Genomic DNA, 19,611 nt, shown 5'->3' on the forward strand with positions numbered 1-19,611 from the left:
TTGCTTGTGATGCTCTTCTGCTGCTGCTGTACACGTAGACAGACACACACCCATCAGACAAGGCAGCGCTGCTCTGATACAACTCTCTTTATACACATTTTATATAGAGATATATAAAAAAAACTTCTAAAAAATACCAAAACAGTTTTACCCAAACATACCAGCTCAGACATGGGGGGCTGAGGAACAGAATCCTCCTCCTCCTCCTCCCTGTTCAGCCCAGATACTTATGGGACAGATGGTGGAAATCTGCCTTAGGTAGTGTGCCAAGTCCTGGGGTGGGGACATTCGTCTTTTCCCTAAGACAGAGTCTCCTTTTGTTGCTTCTCCACCCTGTTTTCCCCAGGTGCATCAATGTTCTTGTTGCGTCAAGACCACATTGCTTCTTGCAGGCCAAAGTACGGAGGTGGTGGTCACCTCCCAGAGAGTAGTGAGGGGTACCCTTCATTCCCTAAACCCACCTGCTCCCTGCCTCTTTGCTCAAGCAGCTCACGCAGGTCCCTCTATCACCCCAAAAGGAAAGCAGGTGGGGAGCGGCAGTGAGATGCAGTCATATTTTCCAAGAGCAGCCATTGTCTGCAGGCACCCAAACTGTATTCCAAGCACCTTTGGGAAACGAGTCTGGCTCTGCTTGTAAATGAATCTGGAAACAGCTGTTTCCTTTGGCACCGGTTTGCAGGCCCTGGGGGGCAGCAAGAGGGCCAGGCTCTGCAGCAACCTCCCCCAACCTCCCGCTGCCCTCCAGGTGCATTGGATTACAACTCCCAGCAGGCTCCGCATCACCTGGCCATGCTGGTGGGAACTGTAGTCCAAACCCCCAGAGTGTGTGTGCAGTAGGTTGGGTGAGAAAGCTTAGCTGCCAGCAAGGACAGGTTTTCAGGTAAGGTTGTCATGATCCAAGCTATATAGGTGGGGGCTTATTTGAGAGTTCTGCCTGCTGCCATCCAGTGCTCTTAGACAAATAGGCACTGTCTTTCCTCCCTTAAGAGTGCAGCACTGAGCAACGACAGAGGGGAATTAGAGGGGAGTGTTGGCAGCAATAATATTTTTCTTTAAAAAAAAATCTTTTGGTACAAAATTAAAATCCCCAGGAGGGAAAAGGTGCCCCTCTTCCCCCATTGGGGGAAAAAAAGGCAGCGCACCAAAGCTGCCGGATGTGGGGTGGAAAAGCAAAGCCATCCCCACCCGTTTCCCTCAGATCATAGCGATGCTCTCAGGGTTACAGTTAAGGTGAGTTGAGGTGCTGCTGCTGCCTGGTGATTTGCACCCCCTGCTGTTCGAATGCTGCAGTGCAGCCACCATGGTGTCATTGGAGACGGCACCAAACTCGTAGGTGAAAGTGCCGTAGAAGATGAGGATGTCAATGACGAAGACCCATTCGCAGATGGCAGCCAGGTGCTGCAGGAGGAAGCTCTCGTGGATGAAGAAGATTCCACCTGTGGGAGAGTCAAGGAAAAGTAGGCATGCCTGCGGACGGAGGGTTGGCTTGGCTGGCTTTGTGATGGTGGCAGAAGATGCCCTCTTTGAGCACGAGTGGGCAGAACTGGGACCTACTATTCATTTCTTTAAGCTATTGCATTTATACCCCACTTTTTCTCCAAGGAGCTCAAGGTGGCATATCCAGTTCTCCCCTCTTTTAATCCCCACAACAATCCAGTGAAGTAGGTTAAGCGGAGAGGTAATGGCTTGTCCTCAAGGTGAGCTTCATGGCCACATGGAAATTGGAACCCTGGTCTCCCAGGTCCTTGTCCAACTCTCTAATCACTACACCATGCTGGCCCTCTAGTAGACCTCTGGATGTTTTCCAATCGATCAGAATGGCTTTCCAAGTCCTATCTAGCCTCAAAGTAACGTTTGTCTCCTCAGTTATACTGCTAAAATTAAGAAAGCTACCAGCAGATTTTCTTGTGTGAGAGGAGGACAGCTACATTAAAATTCTTAAAACAAATTCTATACACAGTCTATATACAGAAGCAACCTGTTTTTAATTTGGAGTGTGAGTCTTTCACGCCTGGCTCTGGCTGGTATATCCTGGATTTATAGTTTAAAACAAAAACGAATAGACCTGGCAAGCCTGAAGTCCGTCCACTCTTGAGACATGACAGAAAGAACTGATACAGCCACCTATTGGGCTCTGGTGGTGCTTTAGGACTCCATAGGCCCAGGCTGTGGAGCCCACCTTCCTAAAACTACTAAACAGGATGGGTCTGGTCAGCACCTGGATGGGAGATCACTTAGGAACCACCTGGACACCTCCTAAGGTTCCATTTATAGGAAAGGATGTAAATACAGCAAACTCGCATCTGGCATGGGGTTACACTCCAGAGATGGCACAAAAACAATCTTGCCATCTGGAGCTGGTGCACCAAACAGGTATTAGTCCCTAAGCAAGGTTTGCTTTACTGGGCTCTGGGAGGCTCTCACAAGATCTTGCAGAGCCACCCAAGTTCCCGCAAGATCTTGCCAGACCCTCCCAGAGTCTGATGAGCAAAACAGAGCTTAAAAGCTTTTTCCACGACAGGAAACTCCTGTGCAGGAAGAGCTTTTAAGCTCTCTGCCTTCCAGGCATTTAATTTGTGTAATTTCAACTGGCTGGCAGTCAACTGCATAAAGTTACCTGTGTAAAAAAAAAGTTTTGGTTTGAGAAGTCGTGACCACCTTAAGGATCTATACGTTTGGCCAAATGTGACAGGGAACTGAGACACCTGTGGCGAATGGGATGTGTGCAGATGATGAGGGGCTGGCTAGCTGGCTGCAACCCCTTCCCAGCGCATGAACAAACAAGATCTTGAGCCCAGTTTGAAGCAGGGGATCAGAGAACCTTCCTGAAACTACGCCCAGGCAATTAATTGTGTGTGTCAACTACAAATGCCCAAAAAGTGTGGGAAACTTTGGCTCTCCAAGTGTTAGTGAACTACATCTATTGGCACCAGTGGCATCTGAAGGGCCAAAGGTTCCCCATACCTGCCCAAAAGCTTAGATAGCAAACTTGTGGCTCTCCATTATGTTGCTGGATGCAGACTCTCCCCCCCCCCCCAGCCCTTGCAGCCAGCATGGTCAGGGGACAGAAGTTAGCTGGGAGGCTGCAGGTCCTCTTGTCTCTGGCCAGAAGAGAAGCACGGGGACAGGGTTGGGGGCACAGGTATCAAGAGGGTAAGCTGAAGAACCACAGGATAACGCAGCCATGGTGAAGCCCTTCAAGTGATCACCTATCCCAGGAGAAAGGAAATCCTGTGTGAGAAAGGAGGGAATTCTCTAGAGGAATGGGTGTCCCCCTGTAGCGCACACTGCCACCAGAAAAGGATACTCAGGACAAGGGAAATTAAGGCCACAGTGGTAAGGAAGACACGTAGATGTGCCATCCAGAAGTCCAGGACAGAGATGGCAACATGGTAGGAGAGGACACACTGAAGGCAGACAAAAAGCAGGCCTGCCGGGAAGGCCACACCGGCTCCGATGTAGTGAAGGGATTTGGCATAGTCCACCTAAAGCACAAGGAGAGCCCAAACACAGGTACTGGAGCAATCATGTTCCATTGTGGAAGCCTGGCCTTTCCCATTATTATTTTTAAGAAGACAGGTCTCCTCGTTCCATTTTTAGGCAGTTAAGAAAAATCTTCCATCCCGCCAAAGTGTCATGGGTTCACCAAGTCAAATGGCATCTTCCCCTACACCTGCTGGCAAGCAGGGGCCACAATCTACAAAGGAAATTCTCCTGCACAGCCTCACTACAGTGAAAATGGCTGTGCCGAGAGAATTTTGCTTTGGGGGAAGGCTCCTGCCCCAGTCGCTTCAAGCCACCCCCTCCCTCATTCCGTCCCCCAGTCCGTAGCTCTCCAAAGTGCAGCTCCTCCATGTGTGCATTAGGTTGTTCCAACGCAGAGTACAAGGGGTGGGGCTGCCTTTGCAGATGGTACATATTGCCTAGGGTGACTGGATAAATAAAATCCTCTGTCCTCTGCTTCTTGCCCTGTCCACCCCCGCTATGGGCCATAATCCAGCCTTGCCAGAGGCAAGGGGTCACTCCAGGTGAAAAGGAACTCAACTATGTCACACCCAAATGGGAGCTGCTTTGAAACCCAGTGCTGCCTCCCCAAATTTCTGCCAACCTGGAAATTGCCGACCACAACCAGGCCAGCAGCGTTGGTACAGCCTGTGATCAGCGCAGTTGTGTTCACCCAGGAACTGTGGCTCTGTTCTATCAGCTGCCCATAGCGCAGGAAACAGATCACCAGCACTGTTGGGGGAAGCAAGAGAGATTAAGGAGAGGGCACCATGGATTCTGCTCCAAGTTGTAAGACAAACACTCCTTGGGCATACCATGCAGCACAGGGCACAGGGGGCCCCCTCATGCCCACACAAATTAGCAGCAACACTCTATATGTACTGCAATTCTGTGGAAGTACAGGATATGGCCCTGGGTACAGAGCCCAACTTCTTGAAAAGGTCAACCTTTTTATTTTTATAAAATAAAGCATGCTTCTCACTCTTGCCACTGCAAAGATGTGGGCAATACCTGCTGGAATCCCAGCAGCCAGGGGCAAGAGTGAACACAGGCTTCAGTGGGTGGAAGATTTGGTTCCCTTGTGTCTTCCATGACTCAGAGTCACAATAAGTTAAATCAGGCATAGGCAAACTCGGCCCTCCAGATGTTTGGGGACTACAACTCCCATCATTCCTGACCACTGGTCCTGTTAGCTAGGGATGATGGGAGTTGTAGTCCCAAAAATATCTGGAGGGCTGAGTTTGCCTATGCCTGAGTTAAATGGATTCTTTCCAATTACACAGGTCAAAGAATTCAGTTTTACTTGGTGCAGACCACTTTTGATTGCCTGGTCACAGAAGTTTAAAATTTCTCCCTATTCCCCCACATTTTTGATAGCAAAATGCTTTGAGAAAGGAAAAGGAAAGAAAGCCCCTGGACTCAAGAGTCTATCAGCATAAAAATGTGTAGAAAGACTAAGCAGATGTGGATGTTCCCAGGAAGTTATCTGTCAACCTTCAGGATGCCCTTGGATGCAAGATAGACCCTTGAGCAGTGGGTTGGGGTTTCCCTCAGTCCCAGGCTCTTCACAAGACAACCTTTAGCTACATTTGGCAAGCAGAAGCCGTTTCCTGTACAACCAGGCCGGCTTCCTGTATGCCCCTTGAAGGTCAGGCACTTGCTCTGGAAAAACCTCTATCTCAGGGGCTCGTATCCTGGGAAGATTATGCTTCAGGAGGGAATGGATGCTATCTACTGATGCTGGCTGGCCAGATGTGAAGAAAGGGGAGAAGCAGCACTTACCCATGAAAGCCCCAACATTCCCAATAAGACTGAAGAGACAACTTTCAGGAGGATACGTGCCACATTTACTGCAGGGGGAAAAGAATGAGAATGTTAGCATGGCTGAGAGAAACCAGCGAAGGTGCCTTTGTTCTACACATTTGCCTGGATGTTGCCAAACTGATGGACTTCTGAAGTCATTGTAAGATGGCACAACTGGGAAAACAGCTATTTCTGACCAAGCCAAGTACAATACGAGAAAAGGCAAGTAAGAGGTGACATGACAGAAGTTTATAAGATTATGCATGGCATAGAGAAAAAGGTTTTCTCTGTCTCATAACATTAGATCTCATGGGTATCCTATGAAGCTGAATGTTGGAAGATTCAGGGCAGATAAAAAAGAAGGCGTCTTCGTGCAGTGCAGAGCTGAACTATGGAACTCACAGCTGCAGGAGGCAGTGATGGCCACCAATTTAAAAGAGACAATTAAAAAGGATTAGACAGATTCACAGAGTGGTCTTGCGCTTGAATTCTGCTTGCAGGTTTCCTCCAGGCATGTGACTGGCCACTGTGAGAACAGGGTGCTGGATTAGACCTGTTATTGGCTTGATGCAACAGGCTCTTCTTATGTTCATATAGGCAATGCCCAGTTTGAACTCCAGCCAGAACTGGTTCACCCACAAGGGATGCAGGGGTAGCCTCTGGGCCCAGAACAGCTCCATTGCAATCCATTACAATTCCCCCCCCCCCCGCTCACCTGATCAAAGGGACATCCTCCAAGGTGCAGCAGCTTTTGGGGTATCCATGCTTGGCAGAATCAGCAGAGCAGGACTCATTATATGACCTGCAACAGTTTGGACAGGTTAGCGGGCAATGTAACGTGCTCCAAGAAGAGGTACAAACAAGAAACTGGGCCAGTTTTGCAGGACAAGGAATGTTAAGAAGCTAACAAGACTAGGAACGGATGAAGTTGTCTTATATTGGGTCAGACCACTAGTCCACTTAGCTCAGTTCTGTCTACACTCTATCAGCAATTCTCTAGGATTTGTTTTCAACAGGGGACATTCCCAACCCTACCAGGAGATTCTATGGTGCAAATCGGGGACCTTCTGCATGCAGAGCAGCTGCTCTCCCCCTGAGCTAGGACTCTGTCCTCTTGCTTTACGGAAGGACTTACCAGTTCTCAACAGGACACACATGGTGGTTCATTACTGCCATGGCATACCTGTGAGAGGCAGAACAGATAAATACAGTTAAGGGTGGACTGGAACATAGCAGCCAAATGGGGCCGGATCAACAAATAAAAATTATATTACAATTGTTCAAAGATTATATCACCTATACCACCTGAAGCTGACTTTCCAAAAAAGAAGCACATCCAATTAGCTTTGTATAACTCAAAGCAGACAAACAAATAAGCTTTAAAAGCCTACAACGGGAAGCACAAGAATGGCAACAGAGTTCTGGAAGGTGTTCAAATCATTCTTTTTATGCCAAGAACAATTCAGGCTTACAGGCAGCAAACATCTTTTAAGCTGTTCTAAGTAAAAAGAAAAAACCTGCTGGGGTTGCCCCTAAGAGGAACTAAGATGAAGACAAATGTCTCCCTTTCCCCTGACCTATCAGAGGACCAGTGTAGGTCTTTAAGGCAGCCAAGGAGGATTCAAAGGACTCTGCCTCTCCCTTCCCTATACGCCAGTAAAGGCACTGGGAAGGAGCTGGTGTTGCTCCTTAAACTGCTTAAACCTGCTGCTCTGGAATCCCTTGTATCCCAGCCCGAGAGTGTTTGCCCAAAGCCCTGCTCACACACTCTCTGGGCGCATTTCAAGCTCCCATCTGTTCAGAGTGGACCAGAGGTGACACTGGAAAGCATCAACTGCCCCAGGAAAAGAGTTGCAGTTCCTGCTCCGCCGCTTTCCCCCAGGGTAAGCAATAAAGCAGCAGTAAAATGTGTCACCCCCAAGACTGGAAATTTCCATCACCAAGGCAAAGGACTTTGAAAAATTTCCACAATCCAATGTGCTTTGGGAACGCTCAACCTGCTCTCTGCTTTTGTGTTGTTTACCCAGGAAACTGGCCCTGCTGAGAAGAGATCCAAGCTAGGAGGGCTGTTCCAAAGAAGCATCTGGGAGACAAGATAAAAATGCAACCGTTGCTCTCCAATTCGCCTGCATGTTCAGCTTCAGCAGCCACCTCCAATTTTAGGCTGACAAATTACTACTGAGTTCCAGCCAGTTGCAGTCTGTGTTCAGCGAGGCTATCAGCAGGAGAGGATTCCTATGTTTGCACCTAAGTATGTCTGAGGAGGGAAGCTGCTTCCCTTGAGAGAGCTTCCTTGGGGACACGAAGCCATTGCAACAAGGCTAACCCAGAACAGATCCGAGGGCTGATGGGTCATAATAGCAGGAGAGACTTGTAGGCAGCCTTATCTTCCCTGCCACAGCTGCCTGTCCAAATCGCTACAAGAGAACCACGCAAAACCAGCCTTTCAGGCCTATAGGCTCCTGTGTAATGTTGTTCCACATCAATGCCAAAAGCACTAACTTCTCAGCAAATACACAAATCACAGGTTGCAGTGGCCAGCTGATTTGCTGTGGCTTGAAACCCGCCCCCCCTCCCAAGCAAATTCCTGCTCCCAGGTTGTTTATACAGGGCTGTAGTTGCCACAGAAGATGGTTTGTGTTTGGGTTAGGACTCCAGATCACTGTGGGGACATTTCCACCCCATCTGCCTGCCTGTGTCTCTGTGGGATTCTATCAATATCTGTGCTTCTGTCATAGAATCAGAATTGTAAAGATGGAAGGCACCCCAAGTTCATCTGGAACAACCCCAGGGATGAAGGAATCTCATCTAAAGCATTCATGACAAGACAGCCATCCAGCCTCTGCTTAAAGACCTCCAATGAAGGAGAGTCCATAACCTCTCAAGGGAGACCATTCCACTATCAAACAGCTCTTGCTTTTTTCTGCTGGACCCACATGGAACAGGTGGCTCTAGATCAGACCCTGTCTGGAGTCTTGTGTCCAGTTCTGGGCACCACAGATTAAGAAGGATATTTACAAGCTAGAAGGTGTGCAGAGGAGGGCAACCAGGATGATCCAAGGGTCTGGAAATCAAGCCTTATGAGAAAAGAGAAGACTGACACAGTGTCTAATTTGGATCAAAGCCTGGATTCTGTTAGAAAAAAACAGACATACTGGATTTAGAGAGCTTCGATAACAGATATGGGTGGCATGCCTACCTTGGTTAAAGGTACCCCTGACCGTTAGGTCCAGTCATGGACAACTCTGGGGTTGCAGCACTCATCTCGCTCTATAGGCCAAGGGAGCTGGCGTTTGTCCACAGATAGCTTCCGGGTCATGCGGCCAGCATGACTAAGCCACTTCTGGCGAACCAGAGCAGCACATGGAAACACCGTTTACCTTCGCGCCAGAGTGGTACCTATTTATCTACTTGCACTTAATGTGCTTTTGAACTGCTAGGTGGGCAGGAGGTGGGACCGAACAATGGGAGCTCACCCCGTCGCAGGGATTCGAACCACGACCTTCTGATCGGAAGCCCTAGGCTCTGTGGTTTAGACCACAGCGCCACCCGCGTCCCACCTACCTTGGTTACAATAAAGTAAAAGTCCACAAGGGTTCACCAACCATATTGTTAGAAGTGCTTTGTATAAGGTGTGGACTAGATACCAACCATTACTGGAACCAAATACACCATGGTGTCAGTCCCCGCTCGAGGTGTTCATAGTAAAAAAACTAAATATGGAAAGTAACTGGGCAACTTACAGTCATTTGAGGAGATAAGGCACCATCTTACTGATTGGCTCCAATACCACCAATTAAATAATGTTTTCAATTCTGATAAAAAAAATAGGCTTTGGAAAGGAAGAATCTAAATTACAAAAAGTATTATTAAAAAACAATAAGAAACTATTATCCAAAGTGTATGATCTGATACTGGAATGGGACCTAAAAGACGAAGAAATAAAAGAAGTAATGGTCGAATGAGCCTAAGACATCGACCATGCAATTCAAATAGATCAGTGGGAAAGGCTCTTGAAGATCGATATAAGATTTACCGCCTGCTACTCCATCAAAGAGAACTTAATGAAAATGTTCTATAGGTGGTACATGACACCTTCAAAACTCGCCAAAATAAATAAGTTAAAATCCAATCTCTGTTGGAAACTTAAGGAGGTGGAGGGGACTATGATGCATGTATGGTGGGGCTGCGAAAATGATAAAGAATTTTGGGGATGTATCCACAAGGAGTTTAAAAAGATGTTCAAATTTTCTATAGAAAACCCCCCGGAGGCGTATCTATTGGGCTTAGTAGGAAAGGATATTCCACAAGGTAAGAAAAGATTATTTTTATATGCAACAGCTGCAGCCAAGCTTTTACTTGCAAAGAATTGGAAAGGAAATATTATACCTACAAAAGAAGATTGGATATGCAAACTATCTGAATTTATAGAAATGGTGAATGAAGTTAACAGCAGCCATAAGATACCAGACAAATCAGAAACTAAGGTTAGAATGGCAATGTTTTGAAGATTGTATGATTAAACACTGTTCTAAGGACAACATGTCGATATGTAGAACTAGAAAAAATTACTATATTAAGAATATTAAGGATGAGATGCATAAGATGCAATGTAAACAAGAATTTAAAGATTAAGGGATGGTGAGTATTGGGGGAGGGAAGCCACATGGATGTATTTTTCTTTTCTTTTTATGGTTATTATTTTGTATTTCTGTATTTGTGAGTGATTAGTGTGTTTGTTTTTGAAAAATAAAAATAAAAAGAGAGAGAAGAGAAGACTGAGCGGTGATATGACAGCCATTTTTGAATAGCTAAAGGGCTGCTAGATGGAAGGGGACACAAGCTTGTTTTCTGCTGCTCCAGAGGGGGACCTGAATTAATGGATTCAAGTTACAAGAAAGGAGATTCTGACTAAAAATTAGGAAGAACTTTCTGACATTAAGTGGAACAGACTCCCAAAGAAGGCGGACTCTCCTTCATTTGGAGGTTTTAAAACAGATTATTGGATGGCCACTAATCAGGGATTCTTTAGCTGTGATTCCTACACTGCAGGGTTGGACTAAAATGATCCTTTGGGTTCCTTCCAGCCCTACAATTCTATGATTCTGCAATGCTTCCTCAGCTGCATGTAGCCCTCATCACAAGCAATCATTAGTGGCAGCCGGTGTGTAACTGGGACGAAAAACAAGGGCACTTTCCCAAAGTGCTGTTAACTGAGCTGGCTATCCAGAGCCAGGGCCCAAAGAGTTGGGAAACATTAAAGCCCTTTCCATAAAAGCAACGTACAGCACCACCTCCCATTCTGTCCCCACTGGAATGGAGGGATGCTAAAGGGGTATTACAGGCTTCTCCAACCCAGCCACCCTCCAGGAGTTTGGGGCTGATGGGAGCTGGTGCCTAACACACCTGTGAGTCTCCACTTTGGGGGAGACTGGCCTGCCTGTACAACAGCACAGTCCCTGCCACAGTTTTCAGCAAACATGTTGTGGCGCACACACCACCTTTTATGAGGCTGGAGAGAACTTCCTCTCAGTGGCTGCAGGTAGGAACTGCAGGGTAAGCCAAGGACACAGCCTATTTCTGAGTCCTTGCAGAGCTGAAGACAAGATGTTATCGCGGAACTTATGCCTGTCCCTCCAGCACCAGGGCTGTTACCCCCACAGCTGCTGACATTTCTCCAAGGGGAAGCTTTCCCACCTTGGTGCTGTGAGGAAGAGCAGCCAAAAGCTCTTAATAATACTACAGAAGGGAAGATTGCCCTTACAGTGATCAGTGTGCCTTTTTGTCAGGCAATCAGGCCCTATATGATAAAGACATGGTCCACCCTGGCCAGAATACCCCGATCTACTGTAAAGAATAATCAAAAGTGTCGCCCAAGTGCTGTTTAAACTGTAATGGGGCAAAACCTCGAGTCAGCAAGATCTATCACAAAAAGCTAGAACTTTTATTCAGAGCACAGCTTTGGGACAGATTTGCTGAGTCGCCTTTGGCAATCTCCTAAATAGAACAACAGTTCAGGGAGGGAAAGAACCTGCTGCTTATTTGCTGGAAGCCACAAGCCGGCCACACACACACACACACTTTCCAGGCTAGTCATTCATGCAGAACACAGGCAGAAATCAAGACAGCTCTTACACAATCCATATTCCAGTGATCGAGAAGGCAGAGAGGCTAATGGGGAGGATGATCCACGCTGTCATTAGTGAGTGCAAGTACACAACAACATGTGTGGTGGGGAGGGGAGGGGAGATTCAGATGAGGGAGGGAGGGGAGGGGGAAGGAAAAGAGGAAAAGGGAGGGGTGGGTGGGCACTCGCTACAACTGTAGGCCTCCAACTGGAACCATCAGAAGGCACCTGCTGCAATAAAAGAAAAAAAAAGTGGGATTAATCTCGGCTGAACCAAAATTTAAAAGAAAAGATAGGGTCAATCTGGCAGCATACCCAAACCACTTTCTACCCCCGTCTCCAATCAGCAGCATGCATGCACAAAGGCCTTCCCAGTTTCCTCATTAATTCATCCTTGATCTTAATGCCAAGGCAGAAGAAACACAGGATATTAAAATATAAGAAAATAAGTACATCTGCATCCTTACTGGACCCTGCCTCAATCCATGCAGTTCTGAGACTCTAGAGCAGAAGTAGGGAACCTCTGGCCTTGCAGATGTTGCTGAACCACATCTCCCAACAGCCCCAGCAAGCATGACTGGCACACCTGGAAGGCAAAGGTTCTCCACTCTTGCTCTAGAGCCGTGTTCTCCAACCTTGGGTCTTCAGTTGTTTTCAGACTACAATTCCCATCATCCCTGACCACTGGTCTTGCTAGCTAGGGATGATGGGAGTTGTAGTCCAAAAACAGTTGGGAAACACTGCTCTAGAGCAGCCTTCTCCAACTTGGTGCCTTCCAGGTATTTGGGGCTACAACTGCCATTACCCCCAGCATCATATATATGGCTGGGCTAACAGGAAGCTGCAGCGTGAAACATCTGGAGGGCAGCAGCTTGGGAAGAGGAAGTTGCTCACTGGCCAGCTGCAATTCTCAGCTAAGCATCAGTCTTCTCCCCCCCCCCCCACTGCATGAAGCAAGGTCTTTGCATTCAAGGGGTGCTCGTGAACTGGAAATGCCTCTTTCAGATGGCATGAAGTCCAGGCATGCTAAAGGTGACAGCAAGTCTGGATTATACAAACTCAGCCCACAGATGGACAAGCCCCTCTGCCGCTCCCACAAGCCGACCTTGGAAGACTGTCCTTTATTGACAACTGTTTTGTCTCAGCCATTGCAAGGTGTGTTTTTTTTTGGGGGGGGGGGTCCTCTTTCCATGCATGACAAAAGATTCCAAGATTGCTATCAAGCTGATCACAACACTCCTTCCATGCACACAAAGGAAGCATCATTTAAGGCTTAATGAAACAAGTTATTGTTGTGAACTAAACAGTGGATTATCCATGCTCAAATACATAATATAAACCTCCAGGCTCAATTTAGTCACACTCCGTCCTCATTAAGACACATCTAGTGGATTAAGCCCAAGGAGACTGGCTGAAGGTTTAGAGAAAAGTAAAACAGGTTGAATAAGAAGTCCTCAGGAACAGTATCCTTGTAGTTCCAAGAATATCACAACGCAGCCAGCCAGTTGAAATTGCACAAATTAAATGCATGGAAGGTAAAAAATGACAAAATAACTCATCTAATTACAGAAGAATATAAAATGGTTATCACCCACCATCACTAATATAGAAAGTCTTATAAAACGTACCTGTCCCTGTGTGCATATTTCCTGTTCTTCCTGTAATTAGATAAGTTAGTTTGTCATTTTCCCCCTCATAGATTTACCCTTGGTTCTAAGCTAATAATTGTGTATTGCCACCTTTGGTGGACGTGCCCGAAGATTAAGGCTTTCTGGGAAATGATATATAATGAAATGAAAAAGGTACTTAAATGTATTTTCCCTAAGAAACCAGAGGCCTTTCTCTTGGGCATAGTCGGCCAATTGGTGCCAAAGAAGGACAGAACTTTTTTTATGTATGCTATCACAGCAGCAAGAGTACTTCTCGCAAAGCATTGGAAGACTCAAGATCTACCCACTCTGGAAGAATGGCAGATGAAGGTGATAGACTATAAGGGACTGGCTGAAATGACTGGCAGAATCCGCGATCAGGGGAAAGAGACAGCGGAAGAAGATTGGAAGAAATTTAAAATTTATCTTAAATTATTTTCACAGAAATATTTCCTATGCAAGTTAGGGTAATTCGCACAGGGTCTTTTACATCAGAAAATGTTGATCCTCCTAGAGACAGAACTTAATTTTGATTTATATTACTTATATTTAGTAAACAAAGCTAAGACTTTGAAACTGACAACCTTGCCTAATATTTGCAAGTGGCATCCATTCATTATTATTAATGAACATTTCTGAGGAAAATAATCAAGCACTGGAAACTGTCCCCCCACACCCTTGCTTTAATATATGGTGTTCAGACGTCTTGTGGTACTACTATTCTAATGTAAGCCCATCATTTGTAGTGGCTATTAGATATTCCTTTAGCTTTAGACCTGGTTCACATGACACCCTAAGCTAACCAAGACTATATGAACAAGCTACAGTGGTACCTTGGGTTACATATGCTTCAGGTTACATACGCTTCAGGTTACACACTCCGCTAACCCAGAAATAGTGCTTCAGGTTAAGAACTTTGCTTCAGGATACGAACAGAAATCATGCTCTGGCAGTGCAGCAGCAGCAGACCCCATTAGCTAAAGTGGTGCTTCAGGTTAAGAACAGTTTCAGGTTAAGTACGGACCTCCAGAACGAATTAAGTACTTAACCTGAGGTACCACTGTATTTGTTCATAGACAACTTGGCTCCTTCCAAGTCCTTTTTGTTGCTGCACCAAGGTTTGCCTTACTGCAGGGGTCAGCAAACTTTTTCAGCAGGGGGCCAGTCCACTGTCCCTCAGACCTTGTGGGGGGCCGGACTATATTTTGAAAAAAAAAATATGAACCAATTCCTATGCCCCACAAATATCCCAGAGATGCATTTTAAATAAAAGCACACATTCTACTCATGTAAAAACACCAGGCAAGCCCCACAAATATATTTTCTTTGCAAAGAATAACCTGGGTAAAAGGAGATCCTTCTTGGTCATCAAAATAATTCCATGTCCTTATACTAGGGTACAAGGTGCAGGTACTGGAAAGCCACCACAAGTGTAATCTATTGATCCATCTGGCTAACCTTTCATTCCTATTTTATGCCTAGTAACTAAGTAATCTCTGCAACTGGCTCAAAGTACCTGTCAAACATTTACTTTAAACAGAAGAGGGAAAACTGGGCTGCCCAGTGATTACTACCACCCCTTGTTTGCTCCTGATGGAATTCATTTTTTGTGCGATAGGAATGGTCTGGGCAGTTATATAATGGGAAGTTGCTTTTAAAAATTACAATTAATGTGCTGTATGGGTAATATAAATAAGTATTTTTTCTATAATATTAAGAGAAATATCTGTGAAACATGTGGTGTTCCCTCCAAGGCTCCATGCAGTTTTAAAACAATGTGTTTAATTAGGATTTACAGCAAGCAATTGCTTTGCAGTTTTATTTCAGCAGGATGTAAAGAAATGGACAATTCTGACTTAGAGCACTGTTTTTAAATTGATTTTTTTCCTCTGTAATTTAACTAATGATTTCCCTCCATATGATTCAATTCAATTCCATTTTATCTTTATCCTTTACAGTATAAGGCCACTGGCACCTTCCAAAGTGCATGAACTGCTGGTGGTGCTTATGTATTTTATTTTTCGTAAGCAATCGAGGCCTTTCAACATATCCTGATAATCTGTTACTAGCATTTCATTGATCTTCTGGGACCCTTGCTATCAACTTCTTACACCAAATCTAAAGTAACTATAAATAATGTTACAGATAGGTAGTCTGCCATAGTCAAAATAAAAAAATTCCTTCCAGTAGCACCTTAAAGACCAACTAAGTTAGTTCTTGGTATGAGCTTTCGTGTGCATGCACACTTCTTCAGATACACAGTGTGCATCTGAAGAAGTGTGCATGCACATGAAAGCTCATACCAAGAACTAACTTAGTTGGTCTTTAAGGTGCTACTGGAAGGAATTTTTTTTATTATAATGTGTTCATCAAAATCTGCTACTCAGAAATCCAGTGGCCCTGCCTTGACTATATACATACCTGCAGTTCTGATTGCATTTACCTAGAGCCTCTTTAAATTTTCCAGAAAATATGACTAATCTGGTATTGATGTGTTTCAGCTTGCAAGGCTTTGTAAGTTAAACATGCCAAAGATCCGCACACCTTCCAAAGTAGAAGAACTCAGTGCACCCATGAGTGGTTCTCTCATTTGTTTCTGTTGGTGTACTTCACCTTGGGAATCTATCTAGTTCAACCATCTCCAACCTGGTGCCCTCCCAATGTTTCCAGCTACAACTCCTATTAGCCCCAATCAGAACATTTAAGAAACTAAAAAGAATTTGCCTGTGAAGTTAACTAAGAGTAGGGGAAGAATGCACACATGTTGAAAAGTTGTTGAATAATACGAAGTAAATAATAAACAAATACTGCTCCCAGACTTGACAACTTTGCAGCCACTTCTGCCTTAAATTTTATGCCACGCACAGTACAAGGAGCTCCCCAAACACAGCTTTGTGCCAACAGCTTTCAACCACATATGAATCTATGTTGTCTCCTTCACTTGGATATCTAGTAAAGAATGCAGCATTTATTCTGGGAGCTTAGCATGCTTCTAATGTAGCAATCAAAACTGGTTTCTTGCTTTTCCATGAGAAACAACACAGATAAGGATTAAACACTTGTTACTTCTTCACCTGCTGCATCAAGAAACAGCTGCCTGAAGCCTCATCTTTTTTTATCTGCCCCATAAGACAATTCAGTTCAACTCCCCTGTCACTCCTTCTCCAGTTCCTGACTGCGCTTTCTTCAAACATTGTAGGGTGGGGTGGGGATAGCTTTGCTTAGCTGCTTTTCTTTCAGATCATGGTCTGCTACAGTGCAGTTAAACTCAGTAGATTGACACCAGGAGGAGACAGAGTAAAGAAACATTTACTGATGCTGCGCAACTCTTACACCAAGTGGTCTCAGTGCACTGGGTTCAAATTTCTGCTGATAAAACCCAGAAACCATCAACTCCCCGCTTCCGCTGACCCAGTCTGGTTTCTCCTATCAACAACAGGATTAAAAGCTACAGAAAAAGTTAGCATAACCCAGGCATGTCTGAAGTCTGTTTCGGGAGCCTAATTTGGCCCCCGTGGAAGTATATGTCAACAAATTTGGGGTTAAATCCTTGAAAAAGCTCAACAATTCTTTAAAAAGCTCAACAACTTTGGTCGGCCCTCACACATGTTCACTTCATCAAATCTGGCCCTCTTTGAAAAAGGTTTGGGCACCCCTGGTGTAACCCAATCCACTCTGACCTTCCACATTACACACCAGGCTGCTGCTTGCCATAGCATGGGCTACCTGTAGCCACCCCAACCAGATGAAAGCCAGCCTGGACCAGATGGAGTCACAGCTTGCAAGCTGAGTGCCCGTGCCATGTTTGCAAAGGCCCAGTAGGGATACACAGCACCCTCCTCAGCCACCCACCAGCTGAGCAAAACCAAGTGGACAATAGGGTGCAGGTGAAACATGCAAATGCATTTCACAGCCGTGCTTCTTCAAGTATCCGATGGGATGGGCAACCAGCGATTCCACACACAATGCGCCAGGGACCGATACCATACTTGGTGCCTGAAGCGTCCCACCAACCTGGTCCACCACATCTGGGTGGCCTTGCTTATTTATTTACTTCTTTGTTGCATTTATGTCCCACCATTTTCTCCATGGAGCGTAAGGTGGCTTACATAGCTCTCCAGCTCCCAACAACAACCTTGCAAAGTAGGCTTAGGCTGAGAGGCAGTGACTGGCCCAAGGTCACCAAGCAAGCTTCATGGGCGAGTGGGGAAAGGAGCCCTGGTCTCCCAGGTCCAGGTCTGTCGCTCTCACCACAGCACCATCAACTGAGTCCCTAACAGCCCTGACCGCTGTCGGGGGTTGGGGAAAGAGGGCTCAACCCTGTGAAGCGGTGACTGGCCCGGGGGCCCGAGGGAGGATTTGAACCCTGGGCCCGAGTCCAGGCTCCCTAACCACTTCACGCTGGGGTGCGATAGAGGGGAAAGGAAGGCGGGCGGGCGAGCGGGGCGGACCCCGAACCTGACTGGGCCCCGGAGCCCAGCCTCACGGCAGCAGCCGCCCGAGCGAGGCGCGGAGGAAGGCCGCCCGGCCCGCGAGGCGGAGGGGAGCCCACGGGCAGCTCAGCCAGCGCGGGGGAGGGAGGGAGGAGCGGGCCAAGGAGGTCTCGGCGGGACCGCGCTGAGGGCCAAGCGGCAGGCAGCCATTCAACAGGGCCAGCTCTCCTCAGCGGAGGCCCCCAGGGCGCGCGAAGGGAGGGAGAGGCGGGCGGCGAGGGCAGGGCGGGGAAAGGCCCCTGCACCCCCCCGGTTACCTGGTCCCCGCCGCAGACTGACGAGGAGCACCGCCGCCCTCGCAGACCTTTAAAAGGGCCAGGCCGGCCCCGCCTCGTACCCCTCCCTCGCATAGCTAGCCCTCATATATAAGCACACCGGGCGCAAAGGGCGCTGGGAAGTGTAGTTCACCTCGCCCCCCCACCCACTCCCGCCTTTTTTAGCGGAAGTAGCTTCCTCCTCCTTCCGCAGTCGTCACCTTCTCCCTCCGCGGCAGAGATACGAAGTATAGACTGGCGCATCTTACTGCCTCGCCAGGGAATTTCCGAGTTCGCGGCGCCCCCCATTTTTTCAAAACTCCCTCTCGGGGCGGAAGGGGCAGAGAGCAGCAGCAGCAGCGTGTTCATCCGAGGGAAGCAGCAAGGGAGAGAGGCAGTGTGGTGCAGCGGTTCGAGTGACGGAGCAGGAGCTGGGAGATACCGGGGTTCAAATCCCCAGTCGCTTGGTCGGGAAGCTGTCACTGAGCGGCGTTGGGCCAGTCACTCGCCCCCGGCCTAGCCTACCTCACAGGAGGTCAAAATGCAGAGGAGGAGAACGATGTATTCCCCCTTCAGCTGCCAGGAGGAAGGGCGGGATATAAATGTAAAAATAAAAATAGACGCTCTGCTCTTTCCCATTCCAGTCGTATTTTGAGGGCTATGGGAATGGTTTTTCAAAAGTCCCTTCTAAACGTTTGAAAAACAACTTTGCGCCTTCAGGTTCCAATGGGAAAGACAGCTCATTCCTCCTCACTCAACTAGTAGAAGCATGTGATACTCCCCTTTTAAGAGTTTCCTAGGTCCACCGACTCCTCACTCCATGCAGAACCCTTGGTAGGTTGCAGCAGACGTGGCTCACTTTAAATTGCGCTCGCCTCGAGATTCTCCCAGCCCAAATCCAGTGCTCGGTTGCGCCCGAAAGACGCATTGATTTCCACGGAGCACCATTTTAGAAAGTTCTAGTTCACAATTTATTTCCTCGCATGAAATAACACCTATTCGAAAGAGCTCGAACTCCAGTAGTTGCCTTTTGCTTATGGCTGGGCATGCGTGGAGCCACAGCAGCGACTTTAAAACCTTGTGATTTCGCTTCTCCTACGGAACAGTTCTCGCTTCCAAGAAATCGGAAACTGGACGTGCGGACGTCAATCTATCAATAAATCAATGTGACGCATCCAGTTCCGCCGTGCCGTTCGCGGCAGCTGCGACGGAAGCTCTAGGGGGCCAAAAATAAACAAATGCCCACCCTGTTAGCTCTGTCACCAGTGATGTGGACGTAAAAATCCTCTTCGAGTATAAGGGACCTTACTCTCACGTAAACAAACAAACAAACAAACAAACCCTTCCAGTAGCACCTTTGAGACCAACTATGTTTGTTATTGGTATGAGCTTTCGTCTGCATGTACGCTTCTTCAGATAATTCTTCGTGTAAACAAGTAGAAGATCGCCGCTGGAAGTCCCCCCCCCCCCGGGCATCCACGCGCTGCACCCGCCGAGCGAGCGCCCTTCAGATTTCTAACTCCTATCGGCTGCAGCCAAAATTGCCAATTATCAAAGGATGATGGGAGTTGTAGTCCAAAGAATAAAATGCTCCCGAGCAAAGCTGATTGAATGAGCTTCCAACTTTCCTGCTGAGGTGTCCTCTCCTTCCCCTAACTGCCACCACAGGATCATCTGAGGATCGGCTTGCCCTCTGGAGAGGGAGGGAGAGCACAGAAAAGTCTGGAATGCAGTGGCGTAGCGTGGGGGGTGCAGGGGGGGCCGGCCGCACCGGGCGCAAT

General features: G+C 47.1%; 1 protein-coding gene and 1 long non-coding RNA gene across 3 annotated transcripts in view; both read right to left on the reverse strand.

The window, feature by feature from the left end:
* LOC310712028 overlaps nucleotides 1-19,611 on the reverse strand; it is a 130,058-nt gene that overhangs the window by 2,142 nt on the left and 108,305 nt on the right. The gene's annotated exons all lie outside the window — the stretch shown is intronic.
* On the reverse strand, nucleotides 73-17,931 carry TMEM150A (transmembrane protein 150A). Of its 2 annotated transcripts, none has more exons than XM_083514432.1 (9): nucleotides 17,834-17,931; nucleotides 13,063-13,092; nucleotides 11,443-11,665; nucleotides 6,443-6,490; nucleotides 6,023-6,109; nucleotides 5,287-5,354; nucleotides 4,109-4,236; nucleotides 3,308-3,485; nucleotides 73-1,436 (listed from the first exon to the last, which is right to left on the reverse strand). In XM_083514432.1, exons 3-9 carry the CDS (start codon nucleotides 11,505-11,507, stop codon nucleotides 1,195-1,197), a joined length of 816 nt encoding a protein of 271 aa, XP_083370558.1. In that variant the 5' UTR covers nucleotides 11,508-11,665; nucleotides 13,063-13,092; nucleotides 17,834-17,931; the 3' UTR covers nucleotides 73-1,194. The 2 variants fall into 2 exon arrangements, with proteins under 2 accessions (XP_083370558.1, XP_083370557.1); XM_083514431.1 differs by having other exon boundaries at nucleotides 11,443-11,662; nucleotides 17,834-17,930.

This window comes from Podarcis liolepis, assembly GCF_965112155.1.
Source record: "Podarcis liolepis genome assembly, chromosome: 7".
NCBI classification, from domain to species: Eukaryota; Metazoa; Chordata; class Lepidosauria; order Squamata; family Lacertidae; genus Podarcis; species Podarcis liolepis.

What these genes read in the sequence shown, in the direction of transcription:
- TMEM150A (XM_083514432.1), bottom strand. Translation starts at nt 11,507, where the DNA reads ATGACAGCGTGGATCATCCTCCCCATTAGCCTCTCTGCCTTCTCGATC. An exon ending in GAATGTTGGGGCTTTCATGG is followed by an intron (nt 4,237 to 5,286) that starts GTAAGTGCTGCT and finishes TTCCCCCAACAG; the next exon opens with TGCTGGTGATCTGTTTCCTG. An exon ending in CTTAATTTCCCTTGTCCTGA is followed by an intron (nt 1,437 to 3,307) that starts GTATCCTTTTCT and finishes ACTCTCCCACAG; the next exon opens with GTGGAATCTTCTTCATCCAC.